Source organism: Diadema antillarum, unplaced genomic scaffold (genome assembly GCF_040938485.1).
Source record: "Diadema antillarum isolate AM-2024a unplaced genomic scaffold, OU_Dant_1.0 seq00002054_RagTag, whole genome shotgun sequence".
Classification (NCBI taxonomy): domain Eukaryota; kingdom Metazoa; phylum Echinodermata; class Echinoidea; order Diadematoida; family Diadematidae; genus Diadema; species Diadema antillarum.
In genome coordinates, this window is record NW_027272703.1 from 148,748 (window position 1) to 167,092 (window position 18,345).

The following is an 18,345-nucleotide window of genomic DNA, read 5'->3' on the forward strand; positions in this document are numbered from 1 at the left end:
TCGCGAATTTTGCGAATCGCCTTCAAACCGCCAAAATAACAACACGCGAAAATAACGCGCGATTAACTAAGTTCAGTTCGACCCTCGTAACCGCGAAATGAACAACACATGAAAATGTCCTCCAAGTAGCAATTCGCGAAAATATCTGTACATGAAAATTTCAGCTCGTACAGTACAAAGTAGAATATCAAACATACTAAACAGCTTTGATAGCATACTACATCTGAACAAATTGGGGGCAATGGAGCTGTTAAGTGGCTACTTTAAAAAAAAAAAGAAAATCATGTCACCATAATTAAGAACATTCAATTGGCATGAAACAATTATTACTTTTTCTTTTCTTTTTAAATGAAAACCACATCTATATCTAGCAACTGAATGGGACTTAAAACTAGCAAGTGGACTTTCTTTAAACTTCATAAATCTATAACCTAAACATCACTTATTTTGGAGAGAAAAAAAAAATTCAACCATCATGCTCACCATGTTGTGTTTGAGGCACTTCTTGAGGAGCTCAGTGGCCATGTCAAACTTGCCAGAGTTGATGTAGACGTCGCTGAGCAGGAGCCAGCTCTTCTCAAACTCTTCTGCATCCTGCATAGTTGAGACGATATTGGTATAAAAGTTCCTCAATCAATACAAGATTTTGCCTGGCTTAGATCAATGGTGCTGGCTTGTACAAGTCGCCTACGGCAAACTGCTAGGTATCATGTGGATCATTCCCGAGTGTGTGGAGGACAGACCATTATACTACTGGTTGCGAGGTGGCTCAGTCGGTTGTACGTCTTCATTGCAATGAAATGGCTCGGGTTCGAGTTTCGGTGAGTCTAGCTGAATAATGTTGTGTTATTGTGCCGTCCCCTCAAGTTACAGGCAGAACACTCTATGTTTCTCGGATAGGACATAAAATGGAGGTCCCATGTGTGAGAGTCACAACCCATGCATACAACAGATCCTGTTTCGCACCTCGCAAACTGCCAGGCTGAACCCCAGTGAAGTGGTCCGCCCGAAGTACAGACAGGAAAACATGCGGGAGGTGCCGACCCCTTGTGGTATACAAGCAATAGTCAACAACAGCACTAAACAGGCAAGTGGTGCCACAAGAGAAGACCATTCACTACACTCTCTGTGAAAAGTAACGTGGTATCTCATATATGCACGAGTTGTTGACTCTCTCACACTTGGAACCTCCATATTACGTCCTTTCCGAGACAGAGCATCTTGTCTCTTTACAGATTGGACACTGTGACGACGCCCTTGCACCTGCTATCTCTTTGACAATAAAACAGAAATATTACCAACAGAGCCATGTTGCCATGCTATGCTCTGCCAAATACAGTAATACAGCACTCACTATCAGCAAATGGCATTGAGCTCTAAGTGGAATAAATCTGTGCTCCACGTATGTATACGGGGTTGATTTCTCGACACACAGCACTCCAAGGCTTGACACCCGTTTTCAACCAGCATGTGACAGACCTGTACTTCACAGGCCTCAAACATGACCACACTCACACTAATGAATCCACAGATCTAGCAGAGCACAGAGTGAAGGGATTCCCATTGACAATCAGTCAAATTCACAAATACAAGCAGAAAAGAAAAGTCAGTATTCTGGTGCAAACAGTAAACAGAACACACAATGCCTACCACTGGGTTCCATTCCATTTTGGCGATGCGCTTGAGTTGGTTCCTAGCTCTTGGCGTCTGTTTCAGCATCATGTAAGCCGTGGCCACTCCCAACAGGGCTGGGACGTTCTCCCTCTGACATGCACAGTAAGAATTATCAAAAAATATGTCATTGCTCAATACTTTCAGCTCAAATACCTTGTAAATACCTTGTGATGTCTAAAGGAGAATGTTGCTCATCACAACCTTAAAGGTCCAGTTTACCTTTGGGAGCAGTTATTTAAAAGATGTTCAAGATATCACATTGGATGCATATATGTGTAGGTCTGTTGTATCACAAAACATCCTACCATATAAAATTTTCGCATTAAAGCCTAAAATATAAGGAGATATCAGTATTTTTCTCAATAAACCATAACTGTAGACGGTTTAGTCTGGAAACATTTTTATTATAGCTATTGTTCACATTTTGTGTACTTAACAATACTAGACATCAATTATACAGATTCAAATTTTTACAATGGTTGTTTCTATCCCTAACTCACATTTTAGAACTATTTTAATGCGCTAATGCTGAGTTTTTGTTTCATCTGCTAGTGGTAAATGATGCCTTTAACATAAGTTCTCTCTTTCATGCTCTCCTGATTTCCCCTCTCCAACAAATATCAATAAATTAGTAAATGCCAATGGCAGGTGGAATAAGTAGTATGTACCAAAGATTGCATCACAATAACCTTCCATCAGGCTGCAAGAACTTCATATTGTTTTCTGTCCTTCTTTTAATTCATCCACGAATGCTATAGGAGGCCTTGCAGCAGCTAAACGAGGGACTGACTAAATTAAATGCTGCATTGTTACTGCCGATCAAATTTGGACTTTCTGTTATATACATCAGGAATGCGTCACTATTTTATGTCAAATCCAGCATGATTCTTCTTTGCAACCGCACAACCCTCTACAAATGGCAACCAGACTCTGGGAGAGTAACAATTCCAGTAGCTACTCTATTTCAATACTTCAAAATAGTCTCCTGAAATCTGTTAACATTCTACTTGACTGTGACCATACGAGGAGATATGAGAGTTATCATCCCTATTTGCGGCAGGGGGCCTATTTCTGACAGGGACACTTCCATTCATCAATAAAACAGCTAATGAACATCATGTGTGCTTAGTCCCACTTTAGAACACTAGCAGGAGTTACTTGCAAGTGTTACGGGAAGTGACACCTAATTGCGCCTTTTCATCAATGAATGAGACAGCCCCTGCTGCAAATAGGAACCCTGTACAAGGCCTGCTGCATATAGGGTGGTTCACTCTAGTCACTGAGTATTCATCATTTCGATCGTTCTTTTTAATACAAAAGGCATGTATAGCTTTTGAGAGTGGATCTCCGCCAAACGTACTTCACTGCTGGACACGAGCTCCATGAAGGCTGAGAGGGCCTTCTCTATGTTGGCCTTGGTCTTGTTTGCCATCAGGGTGTAAATCTCCAGCATCAGGTGCGTGTCTGACCCCTCCTTGGGCTTCAGTTCCTGAAGGTTAAAAAGTTGTGTCAACTTTAGTTTAATCAGCATGTTGTAAAATTGAAAGAAAAGCCATGCATGCACATCTAGACATTCTTGACAATATTTTTATTTGAAAAAAAAATGTCAGTGAAACGAGGCAGCACGTAGGAAAACATAGAATTTATATTTACGACTTTTCGGCGACTGAAATAGCTAAGCATCAAGCACGTAGTCTCGCTACATGAGAAATTACATTCAATATTCTATCTCATCATAATTTCCCTCACCTTTAAGATTTTCATTGCCTATTTCCTGCAAATAACTGGACTGTGCTGCAGTCAGACAATTGTTATGATGCTGACCAACATAACTTATTTGAGGATCTTGGAAAAAACAACAACACATAAACAACACAAAACCCAAAAGTGACCTAGCACATTCAGACCAGAGGTAGCAAGAAACATGTGACCAATCATGAGATAAGACTCAGATGGATGTACACATACCTTGATGAGCTTTTCTGCTGTTCTTGCTGCTACCTGCTCAGAATCTGCCTTCTCTGCAGCAGTCCTATGGGGTCAGAGTTCAAGAGTTACGATTCATTATCAGAGTATGTCATAAGTCTTCAAACAGACCTATAAAGTATGGCACCATTACTTTCCTCAGGTGAGTTGCATTATTCATCAAATGTACATAAATGATTCCTTCCAGAAGATACAATTTGCACTTCACAGAGGCATTACCTTTGCCCTTTGTCAAATCTCTCTCGATAAATCGGGCGAATTGATAAAATATGGCCGCTACTACGGTCTCGCCATATATCATGACACGCTCCTCGAAACAGTGTTTGAAATGAACCAAGATGAAAATGCCCTGTTACCGTGATCCCCAAGACCTTTCATCCTTGCCCTCAAGACTGAAAATCAATATGGCTGACTCATGTACGGACACAAATACATGCCCAGTGACTTAACTGCAGTGCCTGAATTGTTTTTCAAGTTATTGCTACAAGATACATTACATAATATTAAATAGATATATCTAAAAGTGCCTCACTGTAGATTAAGTGGCAGAGGCTCAAAGATACAATTGCCAACTTAGCAGGTCATATCTCTCCAATTAGAAGTCATATACACTTATCATTCAAACCTTGAAGGCACCTGACTTTGAAGTAAGTTAAACAGTCTGGCTATTACTTTATAAGACAATGCAGTTACTACTTTACACGACAACATTTCATTTCCACTTACGCTGCATCCAGATCAACATTCTCGAATGTCTCTCCCCCAAGGGTTTCATTGTCCGGATTGATACAGATCTCAATCATGTTGGCTATGGCCCTCTGGCCCCAGTCACTGTCCTTTCTTGCCATGTTGAAGTGCTTGAGGGCGTCGTTCGGGTTTCCGATGTACCTGCAAGTCAGCCAACATGCCCACGTTCAAATGTAATGAAAATGATGGGGGGGGGGGGGGAGTTGTCTTCTCTCATCAGTCACATGTCAAACAACAGTTAACTGGACCTTTTACAACCATTACAACTCTGCAATGGTTTAATGCAGATTGAATATACTTACATACATTAATACACACATTATACACACACAACCTTTACACATGCATTCAACAGAATCTAAGTACTGTAATGAAAGGAATTTTTACGGCATGAAATTTTCACTAATTGCTACTGGCAGGCAATGACTATAGTGTAGACAAGGACATTCACATGCAGTTTAATTTTGCAAATCTTGGCTCTCCCGAAATTTGCAAAATTAGAATGCACGCAAAAATATCTGGTTGAACAGTTAGCAGATATGCACACACTTCACTTTGTGTGAAGAATTTTGAATATTATGATTTAATGATTGGCATTTTGAAAGTGTACATGGTCCATTTACCTCCATCACAAAAAGACAAAAGGAGGCTGCTTACTTCACCTACTGTGGTATCATTCTAATACCTCAGTACTCAATAAATGTGGGCTATCCGATTTTTGCAACTCTTCTCTATTTGCAGTCTGGTATGGGTAGAAGAGGTGAGCAAATATCTCCTCACCATGCGTACAGCCCCTTGCAGTAATTGAAGCCTGGGTCGACGGCTGCCCGAGGGGATGCTTTCTCCGCCTGGTCCAGGAAGTGGGGAACCTCCTCCAGCTTGCCCGCCCTCCGCATCAGGTCCACCAGTCTGGCCAGGGCATCGTAGTGCTCTGAAAACAAAAACATGTGCAGTCACTACAGCGTTATCATATACTTGCTATGGTGAGAGTGTACGCAGAGTTGGCAGAATATATACTGGTCTGAATGTACGCCATGATTAGGAGTGCCTGCAATAGTGTGAATGTACAAAAATGTATGCTGTGGTGTAAGTGCAAGCATGTAATGGTGTAGGTGTGTGCAGTAATGTGTCTGCACTCAATAGTTCCTATATCTTTAAAATAAAAACCAATCATTCATCACTAAACCTGAAAATCATTTCAAAATTATGCAACTCTTTCACATTTTGCAAGTAAAATAAATCCCTGAGATGCTTACATGCTTACATGCTCATTATAACTCCATGTAGAAGGATAAAGTTCATTTTGTGTGAAATATACATGCACAGATATTGATGACACCATTCTTACATCATAATCACTGAAGAGCATGTCATGAATAAAGCCTGATTATATAGAACAATACTACAATCAATGATGGAGAAAGATTGCAATTATCACGAGCAATATCTACCTGGAGATCTCTCCAATAACTGCTGGAAATGGAACATTGCCTGTTCATACTCTCCTTTCCTGAACATCAGGTCTGCCATCATCTGTGCGAGATGGAAACAAAATTTCAGAATTTGAATCAGAATACGAATGTGGCACATGAAGTCAAGTGCTAAAAAAGACTGCACAATTCATCCTAGAAATCAAAGCTGACATCTACACAAAGCAAACCAGAAGAAAGAAGAAGTACATGATGCAAACTTAGAGCTAAAACTCTGTCATATTTTTTTCTCGTTTTTTTTTTCTCCAGAAAATGTGGCGAAGTTGAGGTGATCATTAATTCAATGATGCATTATCTGTCACGTTTCATGTGGCATCACAACTACACATAATTGTATACTATCAACAGTAAATAAAAACCATCATCAGCATTCCACATATTAAAATTTTACAACTTTCCAATGATACAGAAATGCCTCTTTGAAAATCAAAGTGAGGGAACAATCCCTGCATTGACCAAGTAAATATAACACTAGCACCAACCAATCACAAACTATTCATACTACCCATTGAAGTCTATCTCTCTCATACATGCGCAGATAACACACACACACACACACACACACACACACACACACACACACACACACACACACACACACACACACACACACACACACACACACACATACTTACCACGAGGGCAGCGTCATTGTCGCCGTCAGCCTGCAGGAGTTGGACCAGCTGGTGCTGGCAGGAGTCCAGCTCGGACTTGGCCAGGTAGAGCCGGGCCAGCTCCAGCATGGCCTTGGCGTTGTGGCTGGAGTAGACCAGGGCCTCCTTGTAGAACTTGATGGCCTTGTCGAAGTCACGCTGCGAGGTGCACTGCTCCGCCATCTGGGAGCAGATGCTGCATTTATCATTACAGGGATAATGCACAGAAGTGGTTGCTTGTGTAGCAATCAAACAGAAAAGTCATGGTGTATACACCGAATACTTCACACTGTGGTACTTTGAGTTTTTTTTTTCTCTGTAAAAATTGTTAATGATTATAACATAATTACAAAAACAAACATGAGAATGTACACAATTTCTTGTTGGTGACCATTTACGATGATAAGAAAAAAATCATTACCTCCAAGTGTTGCTCAGTCACTTTGCAAATCTGTGTTCTCTTGTGACATCAAATCACATTTATTTGAGTGGCAGAATTATTAAAGATCCAAAATGTACCAGTATAAGCCAAAAGGAGGACAGTGTGCATTCACAATTAACCCGTTGAAGACGAGTCCCGAGTATACTCGGTCCCGAGTATACTCGGGCAGGTGTCTATGGGAAATGTGTGTTGTAACAAAATCAAACCGTCCTCAATGGCTTAATGGTTACAGTAGCAGTGAATACACAAGTAGTGAGCCACAGAACACCTTCGGGAAAGCATATATTGATTGCTAACTATCACGCTGCAGGTCTTGGTCGAAGCGTTCACATCTCTGGTTCATTGAGATTATGTCTACGTTGCCATGGGTGTCATATTGTGAATAAAGTGAATAAAGATTGTCTCTATTCACATGTAAAAGTGGTCCATCTCTACTCATCAACACAGTACCCCGAAGGAGGGAACATACAAAAGAAGAACTTAAACCAGGTGAATCCACGAAGCCATTCATTGCAGCACCATCAAACCATTCAATGTATTAGACTACAATAATAACTGATTGTAAACAAATGAAACTGTGCTCACCAGTAAGCACAGCATAGATTCTCACAACTCACCCTGTGGCCAGTTCTTTCTGTTCAGGGACATTATCTGGCTGCTCAACTTGCACTCTCTTGAGTACCCTAAAGGAAGACAAAGCAATCAAAGACACAAGACTTGGGGTATGATAATGCCCATTCTAGAACATCAAAAGCTGCTGGTATTCAAAATTTTCAAAATGTTTCTATCAAGACGGCTCTACTATTCTGGAGCTACATCTCTAAAATACAAGTAAAAAGTGAAAAAGAAAGATACCTGGGGCCCGTTTCATAAAACTTGTCATTAGTGACAAGTTGTCATAGATGTGACAAGCTACTGAAATCCTTGCACCTGATTGGCTGAGAGCAAATTTGTCATAGAAATGTGGCAGTTGTCACTGATGACAAGTTTTATGAAACGGGCCCCTGGAATATGCTTTATGTTTTTATGTAATAGAAACAAACCACACTCTTTTGAATGCTTATACAGTGCACTTCTTTTTACAATGAACACACTTCATAATGAAATTTATCATTACAAGGAAGTAAAAATTCAGGTCCAAAAATTATCATCTATATATTTTTATATACTTTAACGTTTGGCTATAACAAAATTTCGATATAACAGAAAAACTAGAAATGTCGCTATGGCGACTGATGCCTCCGCCATAATGCATGATTCTCCCAATAGGCGTATAGTACAATGTCTTCACAATGTGTGATCCATGACAGTTTCACATTACTGGCAAAATATTGAAATGACAGGTTTGTCAGAAATGTCTTGAACTGGGTTTGCTTTAATTTTCTAAGAGTGCAGGTACACATATTTGGGGAATTGAGAATTTTTACTTGAATTCTGACAGACCTTTTTATTAGTTTATGCATTGAGTAATTTCAAGGTATGAAGAAAGAGTGTAATGACGGTACAAAATGGATTTTTGGGGTTTTTGGAGGGTTTTTTTGTTTTTTTTGTTTTTTTGTGTTTTTTTTTTGGGGGGGGGCATTGAAACCTTGCCTTTGACCCTTAACCTTTGACCTTTGACCTTCTGGCTGGAAATTTCCAAGAGAATCTCCATTAGGTAATGCATGTAAAAGTTTTGAAACTAATAATGCAAGCATTGCATATACTAGTATATGAGGGAAATAGTAAAATTTTGAGGAGTTGACCTTGACCTTTAACCCTGACTATTGACCCATGACCCCTAAATTCTCTAGATAATCCCTGCCAGTCAGTACATGCATATGTACCAAGTTCCATGAAGATACATTGAACCATTTGCGAGAAAAGTGATATTGCAACATTTTCACCTAACCTTTGACCTTTTGACCTTTGACCTTTGAAACATGAAACTCTCTCTGGATAATCTTTACGCAGTAGTACATGTCCACACCAAGTTTCAAGAAAATACCTTTGGGCATTGCATAGATATGGGGGAAATTGCAACCTTTGTAGCATTTGACCTTGACCTTTTGACCTTTGACCTCTTGCCAATGTCACTAAAATCATATCAACTAATTTTCCCATCATACATCATCCTTGGACCAAGTTTGGTGAAAGCTGCTTCATCCAGTTTTGAGTTATCACGTAAACAGATAAATTCTAGGATTTGACCTTGATCTTTGACCTTTGACCTTTGTCCGATTTCACTGAAAAACTAAACAAGTAATTGTCCCATCATACATCATCCTCCAAGAACGTTTGGTGAAATTTGCTCTATCCAGTCTTGAGTTATCGCGTAAACGGATACAATTTCATGATTTGACCTTGACCTTTGACCTTTAGCCGATTTCACCCAAAATCTAATCAAATAATTGCCCCATCATACTTCATACTTGGACCAAGTTTGTAAAATTCCAGTAAATATTACTCAAGTTATCGCGTAAACGAAAGCGGCCGGACGGACGTACGTACGGACGGACGGACGGACGGACGGACAACCCGAAAACATAATGCCTCCGGCACCACTTCGTGGCGGAGGCATAAAAACGCCGGTGCCGAGGACTTCGCTTCAACGGGAGTGCACTGTAATGTACAAGTTATATGTGAAATCTCATGCATGGCTGCATTACGGTATTATTCATTCATTCTCTGGCAATTAAAAGACGGGTAAGTGCTTGGGGCACATTTGCCATGGCTTCCAGCTCTGTGGTCCATCAGAGTGACCGTCTATCCTTGGCCCAGTTCAGCTTACCTGGCCTGTGTGTCCCTGGCTTTGGTGAGGGCCAACATGGCGTCCTCAATCTTGTTCCCTTTCCTGTGAACTTTGGCCAGCAGCAGTAAGAGCTTGGCGTCATCCATCAGCACAGACAGCTCATTGGCTGGGTAACATAAAATTATTGAGAGGAGGATGGACAGAAAAAAAACCACACCAGATATTCATAAATGGAGCTCTCTCTCTCTCTCTCTCTCTCTCTCTCAAGCTCCCCTGGCAAACAAGTGAAAATTGAAAGATTTTGCAATATACAGACTGTTACATATCAACAAGTCCGCATGTTTGAATAAATCTAAAGCCCGGATATAAATACCAGGGCTGCTAACCTCTGCAGATCTCAAAACATACCGATGCATGGTACGAAAGCATATTTCTAAGGCAACAAAAAAAAAATAATAATAATAATCTTTTGAGTTAAAGGAGGGAAACTTGCACAAATTATGCATGTTAAATCAAATGTTAAAAAAACAACAACATATTTTCCATTAAAAATAAACATATTTTCTCATTTTTTCGTGACAAGAAAATATACTAAATATCACAATAACATACATATTGGCAGTTTGGGCACATTCAAGCTCACCTACCTCCTTTTTTTCTTTACTGTAACTACGGCTTCCTCCTCCCCCTCCCCCTTTTCTTACTTTGTGGTGGTTTGTGTGCGTTTTAGATGCCTTTTTAGTGTTTAGGTAGCTAAAATGCATTTTGATGTACTGTCATCTTTTAGAACATCTGAGTTAAATACATGTACCATCAAATAGAGCTGAATACCTACTGTATCTACCTGCTAATGCTATGTCATTATAAAATCAAAATATAATAATACAATGAGATTATTACTTTAACACACTATATCAAAACACTACAAATGAGACATCTCCTTCAAACTTACATGGTTCATGCTCCAAGGCCATCTTTAAAGTTTTCTCTGCCTTCTCGTAGTGCCTCAGCTTGAGGAGCAGCTCCCCAAGGTCATGGCGGAGGAAGCTCTGGCCGCCAGTCTTCAAGGCTGCCTCATAGTAATTGATGGCCTGTAGATATAAGGTAAGATAAAATGTAAATACATCAAGGCAACCCTACACTTCACATCATAATCTATGTTAATGGCACCTCTACCACAAAGGCATTCGGGAAATATACCCCTCTCTGGAATGGCAGCATTTATCCAACTTGCCATCAAAATGATTTTTTGTTTGTTTGGGTTTTTTTTAGTCCTGAAATACAACTAATATGGATATAATTGCCAGGGTACCAATGAGTTCAAATGCTCAATCAATCAGAGTGGTCTCTCAAAAGAAAAATTTTCCACTTTTCTTTTCAGACTTGAATTTGGACTAATTAACACTAACATCTACAAAGAGTCTTGACTCGAAGCTTGGGTGGAGTATCAAAGTCATTACTAAATATGCATCAAACACAGAGGGTTTCCCACAAGTCATACAACAGACTATTATTCTTGATCGACACCACACTATATCATTTCCATCGTACATAGGGCACAGATCACCATCAAGCCGAAGAAAAGAGGAGAAACCTCTCTCACCCGTCCGTACTGGTGCGTCTTCACGAGCCCCTGGCCGATCTTGCTGGCGAGGGCGCTGTCGCGTGGGTTCTTCTTCAGCGCCTTCTCGTAGACCTCAATCGCCTTCTCTGGCTCCTGGATGCTCATGTAGGCATCGCCGAGCAGGATGGATGTCTGCGAGCTAGGGTACTTCTCTGCAAGCTCTCTGGTAAATTCAAGACCTCAATTGCTTGAATCATATCTCTCACAGAGTTTCAGCAATACATAATTTCATACATTTCTTACAGTTCTTACTGGATCTAAATGTCAAATGGGAGCTCGAGCTATGTGTTTAACTGAAGGAAAGATATGCATACATGTAGAAACTTCCAGATAAGTGCCCATTTAACGGTCAAAGACTAAATACAACACTCTCTCTGTCTTCACTGGGTGAGCTTAAAATGCATGTAGTAGAAGGTCTCGTGTTGCATCTCTAACTTTTGAAGTGTAAGAATAACAACACAGAAATTACACTTCTGGGGAGTAAACACAAAAGTGGTCAAATGTCAATGTTTGACAATCCAAATACATAATTTCATTCTAAAACTTGGGTGATGCATGTTGTATACCCTGTAAAATTGCTCAAGCAACACTGCTATGATCAGGTTTTCTACATGTTTACGCCAGTATCAATGCTAGCACATTATTTAGTATTTCCATTACAGTAAAGTGACTGAGTAGCAACAATGGACATAAATATGCCGACAAGTTCAGAGTAAAAAAAAAACACACAAAAAAACCCAATGACAAACAAACTATGTAGTCAAATGAGCAGACTGACCTGTAGCAGCTGGCATAGAGTCGCTTGTCCTTCCGATGATTCAAGTAGATCTCGGCCATCTTTTCTCTAGCTTTCACAAAGTAGCTGAAGAGCAATAAACAACAAACAGTCAACAAGTTGTTTGATGATTTACCATGTAGAATTTATTCTACATCATGAAATAAGTGAGCATACAATTGAAACACCTGGGCATGTACAGAATAATCCTATTGTAATGCAGACTGTAAACAGTTCATAATTTTGTGCATAATGTGCCAATTGGAATTAAAATTTTTTTTTTTTTTTTAGAATTGAGAGTAATACAGGCTGGCATAGTTTGATTTAACGATAACGGCCGTACAACTGGTATGCATCTGCACAGTCTCTGAGGTTCTGCTGTTCCTCAGGACACATTTTACTGATTTGTATTCTACTAAACACATCATCTGTACATTGGACAAAATTAGCTGCATCTGCCAATCAGATGATTTAGAAGACAGTCTAAACACCCCCTAGTGTGTGGATTTATGGAGTAGTAATGTTTGCATGGTTTGGATTTATTTGAGAATTCCCGTAACAAATTGTGGTGCAGCTTTACCACTGATTTCTAAGTAAGTACACTATTTAAGTACACACAAAGAATCTATACATGAGTCAACCGTTACCAATGAGTGGACTTTGATGCACATATTTGCTGATACGTGGCTGACGGGCGCTATTAGTGGTTTTCTAATGCCCTTGGCGGGCAGCGAAATCAATCGGACCACCCACATTTTCCAATGCTACTGAGGCCTCAAACAAACAGTTCAAAAGTCATTTAAGTGACACTGACAAGCAACAAACTCTTTTGAGATCCCTTCCCCAACTGACCTCTGCTCAGGGGTGATGTTCCTCAGCATGCCCAGGGCCTGCTCCACATCTCCCCGGGCCAGGGAGAGATCGGCGTTGGCGATGGTGATGCGGATCTCCTCCGGGGTGCCCCCAAATTCATTGATGGCGTCTTGCATGACTTTCGCTGCTTCATGCTATCAGGCCAAGAAGGGAAATCAAAATAAAGATAAATTGAGCATAATGCATTTCTTTAACACACGACACTGGGTTTATAAGGCAGTAGCGATGCACACTGCAATAGGTTGCCATAACCTACCTCTCTCCATTTCTCAGGGGAAAAAAGTGAAACATGTCCCTGACTCGTCAAACATTGCAAACCACCACACAGAAGGCCTCTTAAAAATTGTACCATCTGACTGATTTTCACAACCTGACATGACATGTGAGAAACCAATGCAGGAAGCATACAGATCTTAGCAGCAACTCATGCCAATATTTTCCTGTATTAGTTTCAGTTCTACACAGCACAGAACTTAACTGCTGACATAACGGCATCCCCAACAGTAAAGCTGCAAGACTTCTCCATCACCATCTTGCAGATACAAAGTGTTCTTAGGGTCGAAGTAATCAACAACATTCAGGATTCCTACAGTAGCTGTAGAAGCTGAAGTCAGGTGGCAGCAATAGACTGGATATGCTTGGTATTGTCTACATTACTCTGAGGTCAAATCTTGTATAGTCAGGTATCCTATTACCGAACGGTATCCTATTACCGAACGCGTACTTTGTCAATGGAGCGCGTACAACAACTCGAATAGGCATTCATTGCACTACGCGCTGTTATCTCACAGGGGAAGCCAGTGCCGAAAATTGCTAAACTGCAGCAAAAAACAAAACAAAACGTAATTTACCTCAAATTTACGAAATAATTGCTAAAATTTCGATGTTCGTTGTCCTGCGTTAATAAACATTGACCGAAAATGCAATGTACTATTTTCCCCATACAGAGGGCGCACGTTCGGTAATACAATACGATTTGCGTCGGTAAAAAGAGACAACTTTTGTGGAAGGGTTATTTGAAATACGGATTTTTTTCTAGAAGTTGGCTTATTTCTCAAGTATTTTCGTTACAGCTAAAGTCATCAGCATTTCAATTATCTATAAGGATATTTTTGGCTAAATTATTGCATAATGTTGCCCGTTTGGAGCAATAAAACAACTAGATATATCGCTACGGCTACTGATATGCCTCCGCCATAATGCATGGTTCTCCTAATAGGTCTATAGTACAATGTCTTGACAATGTGTGATGACAGTTTCACACAATTGGCAAAATATTAAATGACATTATCTAAACCTGGCCTTTGACCTTTGACCTCACAGTTCCAAAGAGAATCACTGTTAGGTTGAACATGCATAAATATGTAAGTTTCATGATGATACCTTGAGTTACTTTCAAGATATGGAGGAAAAAGTGCTATTTAGCACTTTCACTTGACCTTTGACCTTTTGACCTTTGACCTTTTGGCAAGAAACTTCCCCAAAAATATATATTGGGTAATACATGCCATACATCAAGTTTAAAAAAAAAAAACCTTCAGGCATACTGCATTTTAATAAGGAAAGTAGTGATATTTTGAGGAGTTGACCTTGACCTTTGACCCCCTGACCTTTGACCCATGACCCCCAACTTCCCTAGATAATCACTGCCCATCGGTACAAGCATATATACTAAGTTTCATGAAGATACCTTGAACCATTTGCGAGATATGGAGAAAAACATGAAATTTCAATTTTTTTCACAAAATAACCTGTGACCTTTGACCTTTGACCCTGTGACCCTAAAATCCACACAAAGTATTATCCCCCAAGGATATACCCTCATACCAAGTTTGATGTAAAACCACCACACGGTTCTTGAGATATCGACAAAAACAAAACGGGACGGACGGACGTACGGACGGACGTACGGACGGACGTACGGACGGACGTACGGACGTACGGACGTACGGACGGACGGACGGATGGACGGACGACCCGAAAACATAATGCCTCCGGCCACTTCGTTGCGGAGGCATAAAAATCGTTCGGTAATAGGATACACCTCCATACTAATAATTACCTTGCACATGACAGAACACCACAGTTGAAGATGTCTTTCTTTTTTGCCAGATTACATACATATACATTTTTTTTTTTCTGATATGGAACAAGATACAGAATATCAATTTTCCTTTTGAAACCTTGCAGACTGTAGAAATTTCAATCCAGATATGGGAAATCGTGAACATGGAGACTGGTGCTGCATCCATTCAGACTCACCTGAGCTCCCGTCTCTCGGTATGCCTCGGCTAGCTCCAGGAAGACCGAGACGCGGTCAGTCGTCGAGATGGGTCCGCCCTTCATTCGTCTGGATGCAGACACAGCTGTCATATCACAGAAACGAAGGAGAAGAAGAGTTGAAAATTTTTGAGGACTATTGAGTTTTGTCACAGGTGTGATGGCTTGCTTATAAGAATGTATAGCATGAATGCATTGGTAGTTCACACTGTCACATGATCACTTTCCCCACAAGAGCTAACGTTTGTTTTGTTGATTGTAATCTCACAAAGGTGCTTCTGCGCATAAGGATGTATCTGGCACAATGCTCAAACTCCATGCAAAGTGTAACTCTCTGTTATGCCCCATATCCCCACATTGTCTGAAATATACCCCTATATAGTCCCCCTGGTGACAAGGCCTTGTACCTAAAAGTGGAAAAGCTTCTTCATTTTTGCGACATTTTTGCAAAATAATATCAATGTTGACATCAAGCACTGTAGAAGCATTGCTAAAGATTACATTAATAATTGTAATGTTTTATAATGTGAATCAGTACTGTATTTGATTTCAGAAATTGAGTTTAGAGATTTTTTTAATATATGCAAATCGAGATTAAAGTTCTTGTCGTCCCAGGGATGATATCACAATGTTCTCACACACAGAGACAAAAAAAGCCTCACATCCTCACCTCTCTTCTTTACCCCAGGGAGGGCCATGGCCGCCTGCAGTGTCTTGCAACACTCCTCCATCTCCCCCATCTTCTTCTGGGTGCGGGCCTTGATCAGGTGGTACAGCGGCATCTCACGCACCTAGAAGTGGTTCGGCACAAATGGGAGAGCATCAAAAAGCAGGCATGGATAGAGTGGCCAATGCCTACCCAGACTATCATATCACAGCAAGGAGGTGAAAATTACACCCTGCCGAGGCTCATTTTAGCATTTGCTCATCTATATATCCTGCATTCATAGATACAAAACATCCTGTGCAAACCTGTTTGACAAAACACATACACACAATGAAAAATTGTGTCCCTTTTCTACCAAATGTCTTTTGATGTCTTACTCCCTTGACAATTTTTTAAACCTTGGCTAGCTAACCTTGATTGTGATATGTTTGTACGCTCTCTGTTTTTTTTAATTCTGAGCTACATTGTAACTAGAGCTCATGAATATTCCTTAAACGCTGAAACCTTTCTCATTAGCCATAAATGGCACTCGTGTGACTTAACATGCTTGCCAATGCACAGCACTGCAGCCATGATGACTACTGGTTGGTGATTAATCTGAATGCAATACGTGATGACAATTATTCCAAGATAATTTCTGCTTTTGTTTATTGCTTGTGATCACACCTCATGAATAGCCATTGCAAAAGCTAGCCCCTTGATCTACAGCAGTGCCAGACAGGTCCACACTGACTCTGCTGCAAAATCCCTGGCACAAAACGGGGGTGCAAACTCAGAGAAGGCTGAAAGATCCTATTGGTGGGACTAAGAGAGCCATTACCCACAAAATACATTTGCCCTTGGTGCAAACTGAGTGAGTGTTACTGAACAAAAACTCACCTCAAAGTTGTAGCTGAGGCCGACCTCAAGAGACTGAGAGGATTGTTGGTAGTTCCCTTGATGCATGTAGATCTGGAAAGCAATAATAACAGAATTTATAAAATCTTCACAGGAAAACAAGGCAACACAAAACAGACATACTAAATGCATAGTGCAGATTCGTAGGTGTCACATTACATAAACATTTCTTACTGACGAGCTTGTTGTCAGATACTGTTCAATGATTTGTACAAATCAATTATATAAGATGCTCTACTCTAATTGAACCTAAAATCTCATCATATGCTGTCAACAAGGAACACGGACAATCATTTAACAGTTTTGATATCTATCTAAACTAATCATGAAATGATGCTCCCTTCAATGTATCTAACCATTTACTTATTTATCCATCTATGTATCCATTTTTCTCTAAATTCATTCATTAACTTATCTACAGTTGTATGTGTCTATCCATACACATATGTGGACAGATAGAGAGACAAAGGGACGAATGTTGTGATAATCACACCTATTTGTTGCGTTGAGTTCTGTATTTCACTCCTGTGAACCACAAACTTACATGGCAAATTTAAAAAGAACAAGCAAACATGTACAAACGTGGACAAACTTGTAGAAATAATACATTCAGCCGAAGGTACATTGTAGGTAGGTAAGTAAACAAGGGCCCTGTCTTATGAAGAGTTATAATTGATTATATAGTTGATTTCTATTATAAGTCTATGGCAGCCTGTGTGTTTAAGAAATTTATAATCGATTATATCTTTTGATAAAACGGGGCCAAGAAATGATAATGATGATTATTGAAAAGAGAAGAAACCTTGCTTAGTTTTTCAACAGAAAAATGAAACCAAAACTCCATTGCTGCATTCAGTGCTGAGGGACTAACCTGTGCCATGAGTAGGTGGGCATCGGAGTACTCTGGGTTGCGGTCCAGGCAGTGCTGGAGACTGGCCTGGGCCTGCTCCACCTGGCCTAGGAGGAACTTAACCCTGGCCTGCAGGTAGTAGCCCTCCAGTAGGCCCGGCACAGCCTTGCACACGGGGTCCAGCACGGCGTTGCAGCGGGCGAGAGCAGGATCCGCCGGCTGGCCCGCAGACTGGGGCTGCACATACCCAGAAAGTTACATGTTTAATCATTACCACAATGGCTTTTGGTACTCTATGGACCAATTCAGTTTCTGTGCACTGGGACATCTAGTTTGTTTGACCAACTTGCCAGTAGCAATAATGAAATTCATAATTTCAGGGCAGTCCTACAACATGCAGTTACTCAAGAAAGGACGATCAGTCGTGAATTGAATGATACTCCCTACTGTTGCATTTTGTACTTTTGATTTATGAAGTGTCAAGATGAGATTTTTTTTTTTCCTTTTTACTGCTGCAAATTAACAAACAATACATGAAATGTTCCATGTCATTTTTTTTTCAAAATCATCAACGACTGCAAAGTTAGTTACTGTAAAGCCAGAAGTATTCATGGCATGAAACTTTCATGAATTAGAGTCAACAGCTTTTTCAAGCG

At 40.3% G+C, this 18,345-nt stretch overlaps 1 protein-coding gene across 1 annotated transcript in view; it reads right to left on the reverse strand.

The window, feature by feature from the left end:
- The window catches only part of LOC139713759 (tetratricopeptide repeat protein 21B-like), a 29,361-nt gene that overhangs the window by 1,841 nt on the left and 9,175 nt on the right, over positions 1 to 18,345 (reverse strand). Inside the window, exons 13-30 of the mRNA XM_071625460.1 lie at positions 17,711 to 17,926; positions 16,822 to 16,893; positions 15,946 to 16,066; positions 15,258 to 15,361; positions 12,975 to 13,129; positions 12,126 to 12,209; positions 11,327 to 11,510; positions 10,676 to 10,814; positions 9,763 to 9,889; positions 7,610 to 7,675; positions 6,533 to 6,746; positions 5,859 to 5,940; positions 5,188 to 5,338; positions 4,387 to 4,548; positions 3,643 to 3,706; positions 3,035 to 3,163; positions 1,651 to 1,764; positions 484 to 594 (exon numbers count right to left, since the gene is read on the reverse strand). Coding sequence (XP_071481561.1) covers positions 484 to 594; positions 1,651 to 1,764; positions 3,035 to 3,163; positions 3,643 to 3,706; positions 4,387 to 4,548; positions 5,188 to 5,338; positions 5,859 to 5,940; positions 6,533 to 6,746; positions 7,610 to 7,675; positions 9,763 to 9,889; positions 10,676 to 10,814; positions 11,327 to 11,510; positions 12,126 to 12,209; positions 12,975 to 13,129; positions 15,258 to 15,361; positions 15,946 to 16,066; positions 16,822 to 16,893; positions 17,711 to 17,926 — 2,295 coding nt within the window. The remainder of the gene's footprint in view (positions 1 to 483; positions 595 to 1,650; positions 1,765 to 3,034; positions 3,164 to 3,642; positions 3,707 to 4,386; positions 4,549 to 5,187; positions 5,339 to 5,858; positions 5,941 to 6,532; positions 6,747 to 7,609; positions 7,676 to 9,762; positions 9,890 to 10,675; positions 10,815 to 11,326; positions 11,511 to 12,125; positions 12,210 to 12,974; positions 13,130 to 15,257; positions 15,362 to 15,945; positions 16,067 to 16,821; positions 16,894 to 17,710; positions 17,927 to 18,345) is intronic.